Source organism: Macaca thibetana, chromosome 5, assembly GCF_024542745.1.
Source record: "Macaca thibetana thibetana isolate TM-01 chromosome 5, ASM2454274v1, whole genome shotgun sequence".
Lineage (NCBI taxonomy): Eukaryota > Metazoa > Chordata > Mammalia > Primates > Cercopithecidae > Macaca > Macaca thibetana.
The window spans coordinates 39,361,950-39,382,500 of record NC_065582.1 but is presented as its reverse complement, the minus strand read 5'-3'; the positions used below and the strand labels follow the sequence as shown (position 1 = coordinate 39,382,500).

General features: G+C 35.2%; 3 protein-coding genes across 9 annotated transcripts in view; 2 read left to right on the top strand and 1 right to left on the bottom strand.

The window, feature by feature from the left end:
* Nucleotides 1–20,551, top strand: part of RPS3A (ribosomal protein S3A) — a 1,130,248-nt gene that overhangs the window by 460,400 nt on the left and 649,297 nt on the right. The window lies entirely within an intron of this gene.
* The window catches only part of LRBA (LPS responsive beige-like anchor protein), a 758,453-nt gene that overhangs the window by 168,203 nt on the left and 569,699 nt on the right, over nucleotides 1–20,551 (bottom strand). For all 5 annotated transcript variants that reach the window (XM_050791167.1, XM_050791166.1, XM_050791168.1 and 2 more), the window contains 2 exons: nucleotides 3,850–3,990; nucleotides 2,712–2,831 (listed from right to left, as the gene is read on the bottom strand). In XM_050791167.1, the coding sequence (XP_050647124.1) occupies nucleotides 2,712–2,831; nucleotides 3,850–3,990 (261 nt within the window). The remainder of the gene's footprint in view (nucleotides 1–2,711; nucleotides 2,832–3,849; nucleotides 3,991–20,551) is intronic.
* The window catches only part of MAB21L2 (mab-21 like 2), a 501,930-nt gene that overhangs the window by 355,556 nt on the left and 125,823 nt on the right, over nucleotides 1–20,551 (top strand). The window lies entirely within an intron of this gene.

Below are 20,551 nucleotides of genomic sequence, written 5' to 3'. Positions count from 1 at the left end.
CTTTAAATAGCCTATATAACCATATATTATATAGTTGTCAAAGTATTTGAAAGTCACTAAGTTTTAGGGCCCTAATTAGCTGGTTATCAATATAAAAATGGGGGTAATTTATCAATGCCCTACTTACTATCCTACAGATATTAGGGCATGGGGGTGGACATGGAGAAGGAGGAGAATATACACATTGGTGGAAAAATATCAGCAGGCCTCACAAAGTAAGTTCTGAAAAAATTTTGAGCTTCCAAACATAAGAGGGAGCTGGATTTGACTCCATATTATTTGTGATAAAACAAGAATAATAAGAAAAGGAAGAAGAAAGCTAAAGAAGAGCAGGTGATTTCTTTTGATGTTATAGTTGTTTTGTTTAGGTTTCTTTTTCTTTTTTTTTTTTTTTACAGGTAGGGTATTTTAAAGAATTGTTAGAGAAAATGAAACCAAATACAAACTAATTAAAGAATCTTGAAAGAAAAAGGCTGAGATTCAGGAAGAAGAGAAAACAAAACTACTAGCATCTATCATATGTACCTCCTGTCCATCAAAGCAGTGAACAGGAATGCTTAGCACAGATAGAGGTAGAAAGCTGAAGATACCTACTATTGCTGTTATAAAGCAGGAAAAAATAATCCTCAAATTCATGACTTCATTTTTGTTTATATTTCTAGTAGCAAACGTAGGTATGAGGTTAAAATTTGGTCATGAGATGCTTAACAAATCAAGGAATTTGGAAAGAAAAAAAAACCCACACATAAGTCTTCAATTTCATAACAAAATGTCAGGCTTATCAATATTTTCATTTCTCTTATTATTTCTCAAAAGAGTTATATAAGTAATTAAACAGTTTTGAGATTAGAGGTAAAATTTAACAAAATTATTAAATCTGTTAACTACTCTTATTTATCTTTATCTACACATCTAGTTCAAAATTATTTACTGGTGATTTTTAAAGAATATGATATATAATTTTCAAGAGTGTATCAGAGTATATTATTTGTGAGATCAAAAACCCTGTAGATGTCCCAATAAAAGATTATTTTTGCATACAATAGAATCTTCTTTAATAAAGTATCTTTCACACAAGCAATGTACTCTACAGTAAGATGTGAATACATTTTGTAGACTTGAAAGTATCATACCTAAAAGCAAGATGCAATTATCATTACACTGAAAAAATTTTTAAGTACTCTATAGTAACATACACATTAGTAGAACTTTTCTTCTTTTGGACTCCAATATTTCTCATCTGGCACTTATTTTCTCTCATATGGTATAATTATTTATATACATCATATTTCTCTATGGAATTATAAGGAACTTCAAAACCATAGGGATATCTCATTATACTTAATAGATCTAACACAGTACACCTTGCAGAAAGAGACACTACGTAAAAAAAAAAAAAAAAAAAAAAAAAAAAAAAAAAAGACTATTTCTGTGGGTAGAAGCAAAATTCTAGTAAGGATTATATTAGCTACTGTGCAAAGTTTTTGATCCTTTGATCTTTCATGCATATAGATAGAATAACTCTTATTTTGCTTTATTAATAATGGAATCCTTTACTAAGCAAAGTCAGGTATGCATTTAGAACCAGCGGCAGGCAAAACACAATTATTTTAAGAACAGGTACGTAGGGTATCTAAATATCTATGTCTGAGATTTTTCTCATGGTATTTTTCAGACTATAGTAATTTTATTCACTGAGTTTGGAATTCCAGCCAGGCACAGTGGCTCACACCTGTAATCCCAGCACTTTGGGTGGCTGAGGCAGGAATATCACTTAAAATAGTTCAAGACCAGCCTGGGCAACATAGGGAGACCCCATCTTTACAAAAAATAAAAAATTAGCCTAGTGTGGTGGTACATGCCTGTGGTCCCAGCTACTCAGGAGGCTGAGGCAGGAGGATCACTAGAGCCTAGAAGGTCGAGGTTGAGGCTACAGTGAATCGTGACTGCGCCACTGCACTTCCAGCCTGAGGGACAAAGTGAGACCTTGTTTCCAAAAAAAAAAGTTCAGAATCCCATTATGCATGGTGCCTTACATGCCTTACATCCACACTACCTACCATATTTTCCCTTCAACAGAAAGATTCTAAAGAGAAAGAGGGGAAAAAACCACTCTACAACAACAGACAGAGAGCGAGGAGGGAGAGATTCTGATAGAAGAGGGACAGTCATTTAGAACTTACAGGGAGAGGCCAGGTGCAGTGGCTCACGCCTGCAATCCCAACACTTTGGGAGGCTGAGGCAGGCAGAGCACTTGACGTCAGGAGTTCCAGACCAGTCTGGCCAACATGGTGAAACCCCGTCTCTACTAAAAAATTACAAAAAACTAGCCATGCATTATTGCAGACACCTGTAATCCCAGCTACTCGGAAGGCTGAGGCAGGAGAATTGCTTGAACGCTGGAGGCGGAGGTGGCAGTGAGCCGAGATTGCGCCATTGCACTCCAGCCTGAAGGACAGAGCAAGACTCTGTCTCCAAACAAACAAACAAACAAACAAAAACAAAACAACAACTACAAAAACCCACAGGGAAAGACAAGAGACAGAGACAGAGAGAGAAATGCTATAATTCTTGGCCATTCAATTAAGGACTTCGTCTTCTGAGATTTATCTTTAGTAAATAGCGTTGCATGGCAGTAGAGAAAATTTTCAACATTCATTCAACAAGTAATACATTGGCAATAACAACAATAAAACAAAACATTTCTGTACCTTAATATCAGATGTATCACGCTGACTGTTTCGCCAAGCTCTGGAAATTGATGAAAAAGTTCGATCTGCATGATCAAATTTGCCTCCTTGCAAATTTAGGAAATAAGTTGTAAAAGGTTCCTAAAAAATAGCAATTAAAAAAATCCATAGGTTCCCTCATGCATAAAAATGTGGTTTTTATAAATCCTTAGAACTAAATATTTTAATGACTAATAGGTACTAGCTAGTAATATAAACTAGGTATACAATGAGAATTATATATAAATTATTACATTAATGTTCTCAAGTTATTTTTCCCTCAAAAGAAATATTTCTAAATATTTCAAAAATTTGGTATTTGCAACATTTTCTTCAGGTAGCCTTCCTTTCCAAGAATAATTTATTAATATCATGCAGACATAAATTAGATGTATTTTCTTCATAGTACAGAGAATAGTCCAGCATGTAGTTTTCCTACTGTTATGGCTCAATATTTAATTTATGATTAAGAAAAGAAAAATGTTTGGATGATTTAAAAGCCTCCTCTTAGTTAAAGAACACTTAAACACATATTAGTGGATAATTGCTTGAAATTAGCTAAGCACTATAAATTACTTCTAGGATTTATGTCTGCCTGTATCCTTGTAACAAGCTTTAATTAATGATGTGCTGCTAATGCTTTCCCAAAGACATTGCTTTCTAGTAGATGAATCACCTTTCAATTTCACAGAAACATTTCTTGTTTAACCAATATATTATCAATACACGACAGCCTTAGTTTTACCAACAAACTTACCTTATTCCATTTGGGGCAACTTTCCAAAATATATAAATACATGTCTGTGTTAGTAACAACTTACTTAGTTCTTATTTTAATAAACTGCATTTTAAAAGAATTTATGTTACAATTTGGAATCTGGTAAGATAGTAACCATCTGAAGGGGCAAATTTAAGAAAAAAAATTCATACAATTCCAGATGAAACATTTTTAAGGCAATACAAGCCAAATGAGATATAGAGATATTTATAATTAGAACTTCAATCATTTAAACTGACTTTTTTAGTGTTCAAAAAAAGATGCTGATGAGTTCTAATTTTTGCATATCCTTCACAACATTGAATTTATTTAGTCATGGTGTAATATTCAAATTGAACTTACTATTCTTAGCAGCCATGCAAGAACAAAACTTGCAGTTGAGTAATGAGTACCATAGTGAAACTTTGGAACTTGATCGTCTTCCCATGATTCATAGCGCTCTGCGAAGAATGCTGCTCTTTTTGGGTTCAGGGCTCCTATTGGCTGCCAATAGGCAGGGGAAAAACAAAGAATACATAAATGTAATCATCCTTCACATCTTCCTGTCTCGTGATGATATCCTACTGGTAGGTATAAAAGTGAATTTAAAAAATATATACTATTTAAGCTGCAACGCAGTATCATTTTGGGAGTAAAAAGAAAACCAATTTTTTTTCAACACAAGTTAAAAACAACATATAAGTAAGTGAATGGATGAACCCATCATTTCTCCGTAAGTCTAGTTTTAGTGGAACATAGGTGTTTAATCAACCCATAACAAGCATCACATAAAGACAATTACATGAAATGAAATATCAGATATACAACACTTTGGAAAGCACCTATAAAACCTCATTTAGTTAATTAGAAGCAACAACCAGAAACAGAATCTTAAAGCTGAAGGACTGACTTATAATGGGTTCTTAGAAGAGGATGAAACAAAACTGGGAGATAGGTGAGATGGAGTACAAGAAAGAAATTGTGAGAAAATAGGGTTAAGATATAACTAGAAATTTCTACTAGTGTGAGTGAAAACAAAGGATAAAAATATGCCTATATATCTATATAGGATACACACACACATATATATATACACACACATATATGTATATACTTTAACCAGACGATAAAAATATGCCTGCAGGAACTATATATATAGTTAAAAAAAATAGTAGACAGATTATGAACTTATACTGGAAAATAATACTTTACAGCAGAGGTCCCAGAGCAACATAGCAACACGGTCAAAACCCTGAGCTCACTGGAATGATAATAATACTCATTCAGAAGGTTGTTTTGAAAGATAAAAATGAGTAGGTACATTAAAGTCCAACAAACTATGCCTGACAACATTCAATGAATGCTAACTATGGTTTTTAAGATAATCTTTTACAATTTGGGTAAAAGAGTTTGAATGAAATAATTGCCTTTAGCAAATTGCTTAGCATAAGATAAAGCTTAATAGATGTTAGTTGGTATCTGTATCTTTATTGTTGCTACTGCTGTTGTCATTTAGTTAATACATGAACTCCATTAAATAGCAGGCAAAATTCTGTGTGATCATGCCTATGCATGTACATTTCCTTATGAAGACACAGAGAATATGCTTGAGAGTCTCCAAGGAGTCTAAGGCTCAAAAAATGTTAAGATCAACTGCTTTAAGTAACAATTCATTCTCAAAAAAATTCTGATCTCTAGAAAATCTCTATTCCTTATTCAAAATGTTTAAGTACCCATTCACTGAAAAAGATATGATATATAAGATTACTTCTCTTAATAAGATACAGAGGCCAGGTACAGTGGTTCACACCTACAATCCCAGTGCTTTGGGAGGTCGAGGTGGGAGATCGCTTGAGTCCAGGAGTGCAACACAGTGAGACCCTGTTTCTACAAAAAATTTTCAAAATCAGCTGGGCATAGTGGCATGTCCCTGTAGTCCCAGCTACTCAGGAGGCTGAGGTAGGAGGATTACATGAGCCCAGGCGCCTTAAAGCCTACAGTGAGCTATGATCATGCCACTGTACTCCAGCCTGGGAGATGGAGGAAGTCCCTATCCTGTCTCTAAACAAACAAACAAACAAATAAATAAATAAATCTTTATTTTAAAAAAGATACACAACAGTCTTTTGCCTTATATAATTTATGAACACCTATTAGTTAATCACTCCTTATTTATAAGAGAAAGAAAATATCTGATTATTTGTAGAGAAAATGTTAAAACAAATAAATCAAAAATATTGGTTTAAAATGGATGCACTGAGAAATATCTTATTGAAAACGAAGCAATGTTCAGACCAGTTTTTTTTTTTTTTTTTTGAGACGGAGTCTCACGCTGTTGCCCAGGCTGGAGTGCAGTGGCGCGATCTCGGCTCACTGCAAGCTCCGCCTCCTGGGTTCACACCATTCTCCTGCCTCAGCCTCCTGAGTAGCTAGGACTACAGGCGCCCGCCACCGCGCCCGGCTAATTTTTTGTATTTTTTTTAGTAGAGACGGGGTTTCACTGTGGTCTCGATCTCCTGACCTTGTGATCCGCCCGCCTCGGCCTCCCAAAGTGCTGGGATTACAGGCTTGAGCCACCACGCCCGGCCCAGACCAGTTTTTAAACTGCTTTTCATGTTATATAATTTTAAGCAACATCTTAAATTTATCATTTTGGTTATCTTTATCAAATTAATTATTTTTTCAAAACTATCTTTGGCATCACTCTCTTTCAATAGCTTGGTTTTAATAAATATTATCATATTTTAAGGCATGTTTTCCTTTACAAGCAAAATTTTAAAAATCTTTAATTACTATTTTAAGTCAGTTTCACAGTAAACTAATTTAAATGCTATATTTTAAAGCATTAGTTTCTGTACAAAAGAATCATATCTGACTTACTAAATATGTGCCAGTTAAGAATGGAGCTGACTCCAAGGATTCTTTCTTTGTTACAAAACCAATTTGAAATGCCTTTAAATGTATTTTAGTTGCTGCCCCTAAAGAATGAGCCATGGAAAAGAAAAGAGAGAAGAAATAAAATCACTAGAAGACAAATTATATGAATTAAAAATAGAATCAATGCTCCTTTTGTATGGTTCTGCAGCATATTAAGTATTCACTTTATCTGCTCCTATTTTTATTACTCTCCAAATGAATAACCCCCAAAATCAATAGTTATAGAATCACGTTTCTTGAATATAATGCTAAAACCAATTAGGATTGATTTCACTAGCATCTGAAAAAAAATGGCATCTTGCAGAGATCCATATTGGTAGAACCCACAGTATTGATTTTGGCTGTTATTGTTACAGTTGGTTTCTGAAGCCTGCTATAGGACAGCTATCAAGACATACCACATTTATTTGCAAGCATATAAAAAAGAAGTCCCCAAATAAAAGAAAGTTAAAAAAAAAAAAAAAAAAAAAAGACCAGTGGAGCTGTGCAATGACAGTGATACACTATCAGCTTACTCAGAGAAGTTACAGTGGGAATACACACATTGAATTATACATTACGTGAAAGCACTGATTTATTGTGGTAATAACATCCACCTCATTAAAAGATTCTGCTTTGCTGCAGTTGGAAGGCTACATATTGTTTACTGCTATAAATTAATGGCAGTGCAAAGAAGACTGTGGAACCATCCTAACAATAGATCTGTAATGACAGTGCTGTATATCACAGCTTCCTCAGCAGCTTCATAATAAAATGGAGACAATGTATTGAGCTAATACATTCTACCATGCTGGCCCATATTTTTCTGACAACTGCTTTAAAAGATGAGCTGAATTCAACTATGTTATAATGCTGCAAAACATTTAACTAAGCAAGAGTCAGTCATATACCAAAGTACATCAAAGCATTTTTAAAACATTGTCTAAATCAGCATTTCAAGATGTTTATTCATCTCTGCAAAAGAACAAAAAGTAAATGCTGATGAATCCTCTTACTTATATAGTATATTAAGAGTCAAAATTATAAGTCAGTTCGGGAAGATGCTAGCACCATCATCCTACATAGAGCTTACTGTACAATTTAACAAGCCTGACAAAGTATTTTTCTTAAAAAGCAAGATTTTAAAGGAAAGTGACTCAAAATACTGGCCATTAAAAATGGTCATAATTTCTTTTAAAAAATCAGTAAAAATAAGTATTGATTAGAGAGTATAAAAGTGGTATAATTCCAGGTAAACACAAATAGCTCTAGAATACAGAAAAATAATTTTAAACACTATAAAAAGCTAACAAATAAATAGAATTATAGAAGGTTTTCTTAACTCTACAAACTAAGAAAAAATCTCAATCACAATACAATGAAAAACAGGTTTAAGTAAAATAGAATAGAATAATTTGAAAGTTAGAGTATTAGGTCTAACAACAAAATATTATGTTAAAAATTAAAGGACAGGCGCAGTGGCTCTGCCTGTAATCCCAGCATTTTGGCAGGCTGAAGCAGAATAACTTGAGCCCAGGAATTTGAGACCAGCCTGGGCAAAATGGTGAGATCCTGTCTCTACAAAAAATCAGAAATCAGATGGACATGGTGGTGTGCGCCTGTAGTCCCAGCTACTTGGGAGGATCACTTGAATCCAGGAGGTTGAGGCTGCAGTGAGCTGTAATCGTGCCACTGTACTCAGCCTGGGTGACAGAGTGAGACCCTGTCTCAAACAAAACAAAAAACAGAAACAAAAACTTAGCTTAAAGTGAGAAAAGACAAATGAAAGAAAACCAAAACTCCTGAAAATAGTATGAATAGCTAAAAATCACATATTTAGGATATTTTAATAATTTCACAAACAGCAAAGTTGACATCTGTAGTAGAATGATAAGTACTCTGCTTATGAGACAGTAATGATATCTTTCAAAAAAGGATATGCAAAATAAAACTTTAAAAATTAATTTTGTAAGAAGACTGCAATTAAAAAAACATTTTTTGTTACCTTCTTTGAGAAGTAATTTTACTAGTTAATAAAATCCCTGCATATAAAGTGATCTATTCAGTGCCTGGTACGTAATAATAATGATAATAATTATTTTTTTTTCAGGTTATTTGATGAAGAATATTTAATAAAAAAGGCACGAAGTAAGCCTGATGAAATTAGTGGTGTCTATTAGGAAAGACTGTGATTAAACATCACAATCCTCTAAAGACAAAGCAGGATAAGAACATGTAGTACTGTGGATGATCTGTAAGAAGCCTAAGAGTACACAGTAGTCCCCATCAATGAATTTTACTACCTTAAGAACATAATCAAAACAAAATTACTTTTCAAAAATCCATGGGCCTCCAAATTTTACTATGAAAAGCGTAAGAAATATCAGGCTACTTATAATCATCTCCTACTACATTATTTAAAAACAAACAGTTTGAATTAACAGATAATAATTTGATCTAATTATTAATAAAAGTTAGCTGTAAAAAGAAAAGGTACCTGTTTTTTCTTTCTTTATTAAAATTTTAGGAACTCTTACCTGAAGTTATCTACTTAAGAACAATACCTCCAGCTTACATTTTGTAATTTATTAAACATTATTATACATTCTCATAATAAATAGGTAATCTAGATATTCCTATTTTATTATTAAAGAAATGAATTATCTAGCTCAAAATCAACATAAACCTAGAAGACTCAAACCTAGTACTCAAAAGCCCTTCTCTGGACCATGTTATGTATTTAAAACTATTGTATTACAAGTTGGTTTTCCTAATTTCAAAAATTTGCTGTAATCTCAATTTTTCAAATATTTCTTTACTTAACAGGTTGATTTAAAGGCCAATGTAAGTAAAGCACTTAGAAGCGCTCCTGACAAAAACAAACAAACAAACAAACAGAAAGAAACTAACAAGTGTAGCTGCTATTAATGTGGTTATTACCATAACTATAATTCCTTCTTTCCTTTTGAAATTTATGTATGAATGATTACAATTTATATCAACCTTTCAGAAGTGAAATTCCAAACTACTGGACCATACGTACAGTTATTGAAGGTACTGGGAAATTGGCAAGAAGTCTCAGATTTTTTACAAAGCAGAGATTTAATTGTGTTAGCTAACTTCTCTTTTAAAACCCAAATGTCTCAAGGAGCTTTTCACACCTTTCTGTAAAGGCTTTCTTTGGAAAACCACTGAACTCCAACATTTGGAGATGAGAAGCAGAAAAGACTGGGGTTAAAGAAAAGGGAAAAAAGGTAACTCTAAACCAAAATACTAAGAAATAAGGTGCTTGAAAATGCTAAAGCATAATATTTTATCAAGATACATTTTGTGGGTAAACAGAAGAGTGAAGAAAAGATGTCAAACGTGAAAAGAAGCTTAGGAAGGGGAGGCAAAAGAGCAGGACTACTTTGCAACCCTGCTTAGGATCCTGATGACTGGCTGAAAGCCATCTGCCAATGTAATCTTCATTTGATATGACAGGGAAACCAGAAACATTCTTTAATTTTGTGATGACAGGTAAAGACTTCCTTACAGTACTGAAGAAGGTGTATGCAATTAGAAGTTATGTGTTATTTCATTCTTCCCTAAAAGTAGGCTAGGCCACAGGAAACGAAAGAAAACCACCGCAAAGTAAGGGAAAAAAACTAGCAAGGAATAGAATACAAGATGGCTGAACTCAATGTTCTTCTATGCTATAAAAATGTCAGGTTAAAGGACAGAATATCATCAAGCATCTGATATATGTTAACAGATTAAACAAATTTCACATTCAGAAAATAAAAGGATACACTATCAGGAAATGTTACATCATAAAAGATAGTCATTCTTGATTAGGGAATAATGATTTGGTTTGAGAAGACTCCAGGAAAAAACTATGATATACATATCAAAGGTGCCATTTTATCTGATGACAGTGCTACTATTTGCTGAATATAAGCAAAGGTTCTACGAATCTTACATAAATCATCTCATTATCTTTACAACAACTCTTAATACACAGACCAATTAGCATTCCCAATTTGCAGGTGAAAAAAACAGTCGGGAGGAAGTAAACAACTATCAGTGGTTAGTTACCAGCCAGTGGCAGCAGCAAGATTAAAAGCCACCTCCAACCAAACTGACTAGCAAATCCCAGAGTGATTTGGGTTGTGTGAACTGGTACGCTGCCTCTGCAAGGCCATTAGAATCCGTTCATGGGAGCTTTAGATTAAATGCTCTTTTGAAAAAATATTATTAAAGTTTTTATCCCTACCTATATAATGTCTGTGGATATTACCTTAGAAGAAGGCATCAAAAATGAATTTTTTAAAAAAGCATATTTTATCTTGGGGACATCAAAAACATGCTTGGCAAATACAGTTTTTTTAAAAAAAGTAAACAAAAAACGTAAATGCTGTCACCAAAGTTTATTGCCTTATCTTCCTTTTAACTTTTCTATTTTTTCTTTTCTATCTTTTCTGTGAACCCAAATGAGAGCCCTTAATTTTCTGTGTTGCTGAGGCTTTTTAGAGAAGCCAATGAATTTGATTCCCAGTGTCTCCATCACCTGTCTTCCTCCCCAACTACTCTAGTGAAGAAAATAAATAAATAAATATATAGTGTCTGACATTTCAGCAACATTGCCACTGTCAGGGGGTGTAGCAACTACTTTGTTTCAATTGTAACAGCTTTTTTTATCTAAATGACAAGTATAACAAGCAGCCTGATCAGCATTTTCAGTCAACCTTGGCTTTTAGGGTATTTCGTTATATGCTATATACAGCTGAAATGGTTTGGCACTTATCCTCACATGCTCTAGATTTTATTTAATACTGTCAAGAAAAAAATTTCATCAGCACACCACTATGGCTTTTAGAGCTAACAAATAAGCACTTTTGTTTTCAAGTACCAGAACACTTTTTAATCCCTTGAAAACACACTTTTTTACGAGTGGCATTAGATATATACTCACTACACCATTTCAATTTAACAAACACATCTTGGGAAAAAGAAAGAATTCCATTTTACTTATGGTACCTATGTAGAAACTAAATCATTTCAAATGCTTGCACTGATAGATTTACTAGTGATGTCTTCATAGTTCTATATTATCAGCTACACAGTAAGTATTAAGTAATTTTTCTATAGGTGTTTATCTCATTTTGAGAAAGTCACATAAACTGTTAAAAATAAACTATTAATCCAATGCCACTGCTGAGCTAAATGCCTATAACAACCCAATAAACAGTCCAAAAAATCCAAGGATATTTAATAAAAATGTTTTAAGTTATTATGAAAATGATAAAGAATGCTGATATAACAAAATCTATGCATTTGCAGATATATTCACCTGCCCACTTAACAAACCAGTTAAGGCCATTAAAATCAAATAAATCTATATGCTTTTAAGACAGGTCATTAGTAGTACACATATTAATGTTCTGCTAGCTTCTATAAACCAGAAACATAAAACAAAATTGGGAACTACCTGAGAAACATTCAGCTTTTGAAACTCATTTTCTATTTGCTTGGAAAGTCATCGGAATATAATAAAACTAGTTCTAATTTCAGAAACTAACTCTCTCTCTCTTTCTGTGTGTGTGTGTGTGTGTGTGTGTGTGTGTGTGTGTACGTTCAACGCTGAGTTGGGAAAAACTGTGTGCTTATTGTTTAGCTTAAGCCTGGGCTAATGGCACTAAATATTTCAATGATATGCATGTGAAGTACAATAAAATATCATGATTATAGAAAGCAAGGAGGAGTCCAAATCCATAAAGATTAGTAAAAATAGTTATTTTATTCTGTTTTAGACTAATAAACTGCTTTTTGGGAAAGTAGTAAATCTTTTAAAAAAATATGTTTATTTATTTAGAGACAGGCTCTCACTCTGTTACCCAGGCTCGCATGCAGTGATGCAGCCATAGCTCACTGCAGCCTCGAACTCCTAGGCTCAAACGATTCTTCTGCCTCAGCCTCCTGAGCAGCTAGGACTACAGGCACATGCTACCACACCAACATAATTCTGTTAGTTTTTTGTAGACCCAGGCTGGCCTTGAACTCCTGGCCTCAAGCAATACTCCCTCCTCAGCCTTCCAAAGTGCTGGGATTACAGCCATGAGCCACCACCTAGGGCTGGAAAAATACTAAATCTTAATACAAAAATTAGACATAAAGTAGGATAAGTTAAAGATGTCAATATATAAGGTATGGATGGAACTAGAGGCATTATGTTAAGTGAAATAAGCTAAGCACAGAAAGATAAATATCACATATTCTCACTCATATTTTGGAGCTAAACAAAAGTGGATCTCATAAAGATGAAGAGTTAGACTGGTGGTTATCTGAGGCCAGGAAGCGTAGGGGGGAAATGGATGAAGAGAGATTGATTTTAAAAATTATGTTAAAGAACACAGAGACAGGCAGGCATCTGAGTTGTAAGGCATTTTAAAACTATAGTGGACTTCAAATATCAAACAAGGAGATAAAATATTGTTTGGCAAATGTAAACGAGCCTATGTGGTAGCTTTCAGAAGAAACAGGGCAACTGGAATCAATTTAACAAGATAATCTCTAATGATTCCATAAGTGCAACAGAAGAGACTCTAATAATTCTCATGACTTAAGAATAGCCATGGGTCATACATAAGAGCTGGCAAATGTTGATAACACTTTTGGAGTTGATTATTAGCAATGTGAGGCCTGACAGGCAGTTACATTGCAGTTGTATTCCTAGAAAAAGCCCAGTCCCGGCAAGGAAGGTCAGTGATATTCAACCTCTAAGACGATCCCCAAAATGAAGCCCTTATATAAAAAAGCAGACCCTGCTAAAATAGTCCAGCCCCTGTACATTCCTCCCCAGTGCCGCTCTCAAGGTAAGCAAAATCCACTAGTTGAATAAAACTGGAGCAGCCAGATTGCTGACCAAAAACCTTGCTCCATTGCTGGAGAAATCAGTCAAAAAATAAAGGCCGATGAGATTCGAAAGTGCTATCTAAAATTTACCTTATTTCCTTGTGCAAGAGGATATGTTGGGATAGTCATCAACATAGAGAACTTACATTTTACCCTTTTTAAAATGAAAATTTTATTGTACTTTTCCCTCTACAACTATATATCTGATCTACTTGGTGGAGTGGGGGATTAAATTTAGTCATTTAATTGTAGTACAGTGATAATCAATACTTATGAGGGACTAGAAACAAGCCAGTGAAGCTCGGATTTAGAAACCACTGCACCTGCAATAGCTGGACAGGTTTTGGGCTGCCTCTACAATTTAAGACAAAAAGAAATAAAATGTAAGCATAAAAATATAATAAAAAATCCTCTGTTCAATTTATAAGTTACTATCAACTGGAAAAAAATAACCTCATGTAACACAAATCATATGAAATAATTTTATGTGTCAACTTGACTGGGGCACAGGGTGCACAGATTAAGCATTATTTCTTGGTATGTCTATGAGGATGTTTCCAGGTGAGATTAGCCTTTAAACTGGTGGACTCAGTATAGATTTCCTTCTCCAGTGTGGGTGGGCATCATCCAATCTATTGAGGATCTGAATGGAACAAAATGCAGAGAAAGGAGGAATTTGCCTATTTTTTCCTATCTCACTGCTGAAGCAGAGACAGCTCATCTCATCTTTTCCTGCTGTCAGTCTGGGATTTACACCATCAGCTCCCCTGGTTCTCAGGCCTTTAGACCTGCAATGAATTACACAACCAGCTTTCCAGGGTCTCCAGCCTGCAGATGGCAGACTGTGGGACTTCTCAGCCTCCCTAATCACATCAGCCAATTTCTCATAATAAATCTCTTTTTGGATACAGATATATAGATATCTCCTATTGGTTCTGTTTCTCTGGAGAACCTCAAGATACCACATCAAGAGGAAATGAAATTAATTCATAAGGTAAATATAGAGTATTTCTTCAAATTTTGAGATCAATATTGAGATTACAATCACTTATAAAATAGAATATAAAGTTTTATAAACTACCTCATTCTGGTAATAGATGGCAAAACTATGGTTCCACCATCCACACTCCTTTTCCCAAATGGAGCACCTTTTTTAAAACATTCAAATTTGACATAATTTAAGAAGCTCCTTTAAAAAAGTGATTTAACAACATGTGGATGTCAAAGAATGCACTAGACAATTCATAGAAAGAAAAGCCTAAGAAGTCCATTAACCATGTATCCAAAATGGGTAATTTCATATTTAAAAAGCTATCAAAGTTGACTATTTCCTATTAAAAGGAACCAGAGGTCCTTAAAGAAATCGTGGATTCTAATTCTGGGGCAGAAAATACACAAGACAGCCTGGGACAGACAACTTGTTGTACCAGAAGGCAAAGGAATTGTCAAATATTAATGGGATTGTATCTAAGGGACATAATATCCTTCTTAAAGAGACCTCACTGGACAAAGTCGTGGCAATTTCAGTACCACAAAGAATAACGCAGTTCTACTTTCATATAAAAATGTAGCAAGTATCAAGGAATGTTGCTCTCATTTTAACAACAATAAAAAGACTATAAGATGATAACCACTTTTGTACTAATCAGAATGCTGAGGTAAAAGACAACTAAATGAAGTAAATTCCAAAAAGTTTCAGGCCTATTACAAACTGCTATAATTTTGGCAAAACATGGGAGGAAGAGGTAGTCAACATAAAAGTAGGTAAGAAGAAGGCCAGGCATGGTATCTCATGCCTGTAATCCCAGCACTTTAGGAGGCCGAGGCGGGTGGATCACCGGAGGTAAGGAGTTTGAGACCAGCCTGGCCAACATGGTGAAATCCCATCTCTACTAAAAATACAAAAATTAGCCAGGCATGGTGGAGGGCACCTGTAATACCAGCTACTCGGGAGGCTGAGGCAGGAGAATTGCTTGAACCCAGAGGGCAGAGGTTGCGGTGAGCCAAGATCATGCCCTTGCACTCCAGTCTGAGCGACAAGAGTGAAACTGTGGCTAAAAAAATAAAATAAATTAAAAAAAAATTAAAAAAAGGCAGGAAAGAAGAATCTGCTAAAATTATTTATAAAGAATTCTAAATACCAATGTTGGGTGAACAGATCAACTTAGAAACACAAGGGAGTTTGCATGCACTTCTAAGCTCTTTTCCATGGGCCTCTATAGGTGGCTCATGAGAGAGAATATGACTGAGGCAAGGTAGAAAACCAGGGAGGGGCTCTCTAGGTGACACAGGCACACAGGATATGATTTACAGTTACTGGGAATGGCAACAAAACACAATCTCATTCCCCTAATCTTTCTCTTATAGGAATCAAAATCCTTAAGCTGATGGGAGAGGAACACCAAACTCTCATCCCAGGGACTAAGCAAGTATCAACTTGCACATGGGGAAAGAGTGGGAGCAAAACTAATCTACTACAGGAAGAGGGATAGTAGCAAAACTAATCTACCACCCTGTGTACCACCCCTAGGACCCAGGCAAAGATCCGCTGCTTCTGGAGTAGGGTAAAAGCAAAAGCCCTTTCAGGAAGACATGTCCTGCACTGATGCAAAGAAGAGGTCTGCTACTACTAGGAGAAGGATAGGAAATTCTTTCCTGTGGATGCCATGAAGGGTAGACGCAAGAACACTGAGAAGGTCCATCCCTGACGACCATTTAAATGGGATCTACTTAAGAATGAGGATGAACCAGGAGAACTGAGGAGCTACCCTATCTACCCCCCAACAAGCCTGGAACTGAGTTACCAACAACAGCAATCTAATTCTGAAAAAAAAAACCCAGAAAAGTACATAGAAAAATGTCTCTGTGGCACAGGCATAGAGGGTCAGCTAGAGAGTAGAGCAAGAAGAGTGAGAAAAGACATCCACCACCCAGGCCAAATTCTTACAGAGAATTTGAAGTTTGCACTGTATTTTAGGGTAATAATAACAATAACAAACCTAACTAAGCTCATCTATTGACCAGATTGACTGAACTCCCCACACTAACTACGTGACATAAAAAGAAGCATATATTTCCCTGGGCATAAAATCTTATTTATATCCCAGCCCATACTGTTCTCCTATCTCAGATAAAATACAATCATAAAAATAATCTAAAAGAAGCACATAAAGGGAGACAAAGTACAAAGAACTGATGTGTAGAATAAAAAAAAACAGCAAGAAGGTAGATTTAAGCCAACCATATAAAAAATTACATTAAATGTAAATGATCTCAACACCCCAATTAAAATGCAGAGATTGTCAGATTGGGCATGAAAGCAAGGTTCTATTATATGTTGTCCATAATAAAAAAGTTAAATATAAAGCCATAGACAGGCTTCTTAAAATAATAGAAAAAAAATGCTGCAAGTAATAATCAAAATAATGCCCTCATGGGATATTAACATCAGAAAAAGTAGATTTCAGAACATGAAATATTACTAAATATAAAGAAGGACATTGCATAAGGAAAAATGAATTATTTTATCAAGAAAACATAACAATTTGAAGAGTGTATGCACTGTATTAGTTTCCTAGGGCTCGTATAACAAAACATCACAAACTAGGTGGCTTAAAACAATATAAACTTATTGTCTCACATTTCTGGAGGCTAGAATTCTGAAATCAAGTTGTTTGCAGGTTCATGCTCTCTTTGAAGCCTCTAAAGGAGAATCTTTCTTGCCTGTTCCAGGTTCCGGTAGGCCCAGTTGTTCCTTGGCTTGCAGCATCACAACTCTAATATCTGCTTCCATCAACATATAGTGTTCTCCCCCTGTATGTCTGTCTTTATATGTTTTCATACAAGAACACCAGTCATATTGGATTTGGGCCCACCCTAATGACCTCATCTTAACTTGATTACATCTTCAAAGACCCTATTTATGAATAAGGTCACATTCATAGATACCAGGAGGTTAGGACTTTAACACATCTTTTTGGAAACAAAATTCAACCCACATCATGTACCCAAAAATAAATGTGGAAAATACATAAAATAAAAACTAGTAGAACTTTGGTGAGGTGGGTTGGCTTACACCTGTAATCCTAGCATTTTGGGAGGCCAAGGCAGACAAACCACTTGAGGCCAGGAGTTCGAGACCAGCCTGGCCAACATGGCGAAACCCTGTCTCTACTGAAAATACAATTAGCTGGGTATGGTGGCACATGCCTGTAATCCTAGCTACTTGGGAGGCTGAGGCATGAGAATTGCTTGAAAACAGGAGGCGGAGGTTGCAATGAGCCAAGATAGCACACTGCATTCCAGCCTGAGCGACAGGACAAGACTCTGCCTCAAAAACACAACAAAACAAACAGAAAAACTAATAGAACTGAACGAAAATACAGACAAATCTAACTTATACTTGGAGACTTCAACAGTCTTCTTTCAGGATTCAACAGAACAAGTAGAAATTAGTAAGAATATAGAAGACATCAGCAACGACATCATCAACCAATTTGACCTAATTGATATTTACAAAACTATACTTAACTAAAGAAGAATATGCACTCTTTCCAAATGCACATGGAGCATTAATCAAGGTAGACCATATTCTGAGCCATTGAACAAATTCTCACTAACTGAAAAGAACTGAAATCATACAGAGTATGTTCCTCAACCGCAATGGAATTAAACTAGAAATAAACACAAGAAAGACACCTGACAAATCCCCAAATAGGTGGTAACTAAACAACATACTTCTAAATAATCCATGGGTGAAAAAGAAATTTACAAGAGAAACGAGAAAATATTTAAATGGGCTCAAAATAAAAACAATATATAAAAATGTGTTGGACCCAGCTAAATTAGTGCTTTAAGAAAAATTTGTAGCGCTAAATGCTTACATTAAAAAAAGTCCTTAAATAGTTTAACGTTTCCACCTTAAGATACTAAAAAGGAAGATAAATTAAATCTAAATCATATAGAAAAAATACAGTATGGAAAGCAAAGATCACAGGAATTGAAAACAGAAAAAGTAATAGAAAAATAAATAAAATCTCCAGCTTGACTGGTCCAGAGGGAGAAAAAGAAATAAATGCCAGCATCAAGAATGAAGGAAGGGACAACTGAGATGAAATAAACAAATTTTGTGAAAGATGAAAACTATCAAAACTCATTAACAAAAAGATAACCTGAATAGCCCTTTATCTGTTAAGGAAACTGAATTCAAACTTTTACAAAAAAAACCTTCCCAGAAACAAAACTCTTGGCCTAAATGGCTTCACTCATGAGTTCTACCAAACACTTAAGGGTAAAATAATGATTGTATATCATCTTTTCTAGGAAACAGAAGAGGAAGAAACAACTCCAAAATTCATTTTGTCATGTAAGCATTACCTTGATGCCAAAACTCAACAACATTACAGGCCAATATCCTTCGGGAACACATATGCAAAAGTCCTTTTTTTTTTTTTTTTTTTTTTTTTTTTTTTTTTGAGACGGAGTCTCGCTCTGTCGCCCAGGCTGGAGTGCAATGGCGCGATCTCCGCTCACTGCAAGCTCCGCCTCCCGGGATCCCGCCATTCTCCTGCCTCAGCCTCCTGAGTAGCTGGGACTACAGGCGCCCGCCATCGCGCCCGGCTAATTTTTTTGTATTTTTAGTAGAGACGGGGTTTCACCGTGTTAGCCAGGATGGTCTCGATCTCCTGACCTTGTGATCCGCCCGCCTCGGCCTCCCAAAGTGCTGGGATTACAGGCGTGAGCCACCGCGCCCGGCGCAAAAGTTCTTAAGAAAATATTTGCAAATGTGTTCCAGCCATTTATTAAAAGGATAATACATCACAATCTGGTTTATCACAGGAAGGAAACACTACACAATCAGCCAGTGTAATTCACTATATTAACCAACTAAAAAAGAAAATGCAATCATCTTCAGAAAAGGAATTTGATAAAATTCAATACCCAATTATGATGAAGACTCTCAACAAACTAGTTATAGAAGGGTACTTCTTTGGGAGGCTGAGGCAGGTGGATCACAAGTTCAAGAGATGGAGACCATCCTGGCCAGCATGGTGAAACCCCGTCTCTACTGAAAATACAAAAATTAGTCATCTGTGGTGGCAGGCATCTGTAGTCCCAGCTACTCAGGAGGCTGAGGCAGGAGAATCGCTTGAACCCGGGAGGTGGAGGTTGCAGTGAGCCAAGATTGCGCCACTGCACTCCAGCCTGGGCGACAGAGCAAGACTCTGTCTCAAAAAAAAAAAAAAGACAAGGGAACTTAACCTAATAGAAGCATCTACAGAAAAGCCTGTAGCTAATATTATAGTTAATGGCGAAAGACTGAATGCTTTTCCCCTAACACTAAAGACAAGGCACTCTCAATATTTGTTAACATTATATAGCGCAGTAAGTCTTCATTTCACAATGCCATTTATGTAGAAAGTCCCAAAAAGTCTACAAAAAGGCTGCTAGTAATAATAATTGAGTTTAGCAAGGATGTAGAAGACAAGGTCAATTTACAAAATTCAGCTGTATTTCTACATACTAGCAACAAATAATTGGAATTAAACATTTTATAACAGGATTAAAAACATGAATTTTTGAAGGTTAAATTAACAAGATATGTGTAAGAATTGTATGCTAAAAGCTATGGAACATTTGAGAGAAACTAAAGAAGGACTAAATAAATGGAAAAGACACTATATTAATGAACTGGAACATTCAATATTGTTAGTACATTATTTTTACCCCAAATGTTCTACAGATTCAATTCAATCCTAATAAAAAATCTAGAAGGCTTTTTAAAAATTATAAATTAACAGGTACATTCTCAAGAAGAAAAAAGGCTAGGACAGTCAAACAATGTTTTAAAAGAAGAATAAAGCTGGAGGGTTCACAAGACTTTATTACATGATTTACTGTAAAACCACAGTACTCAAGACTGTGGTACTGGTATAAGGATATACTGATTGATTGTGCAGAACAGAAAGTCTAGAAATAGATCTACACATATATGGCCAATTGATTTCCAACAAAGATGCCAGGACATCTCCAGAGAAAAAGTCTTTCCAACAAATGGTGTTAGATTAATTGGAATTCTACACACAAAAAAAGAACCTTAACTCTTACCATGAACCTATAATACATTCTAGACAAAAAATAAGTAGCATTAGCAGCCACAATACAGAAGAGTAGTAATAATTCTGTTTGGTCCAAGTTGTTTTTAGAAAAGCCATTAACACCATTGGGTCAAAATAAATAGATAGTCAATTACATA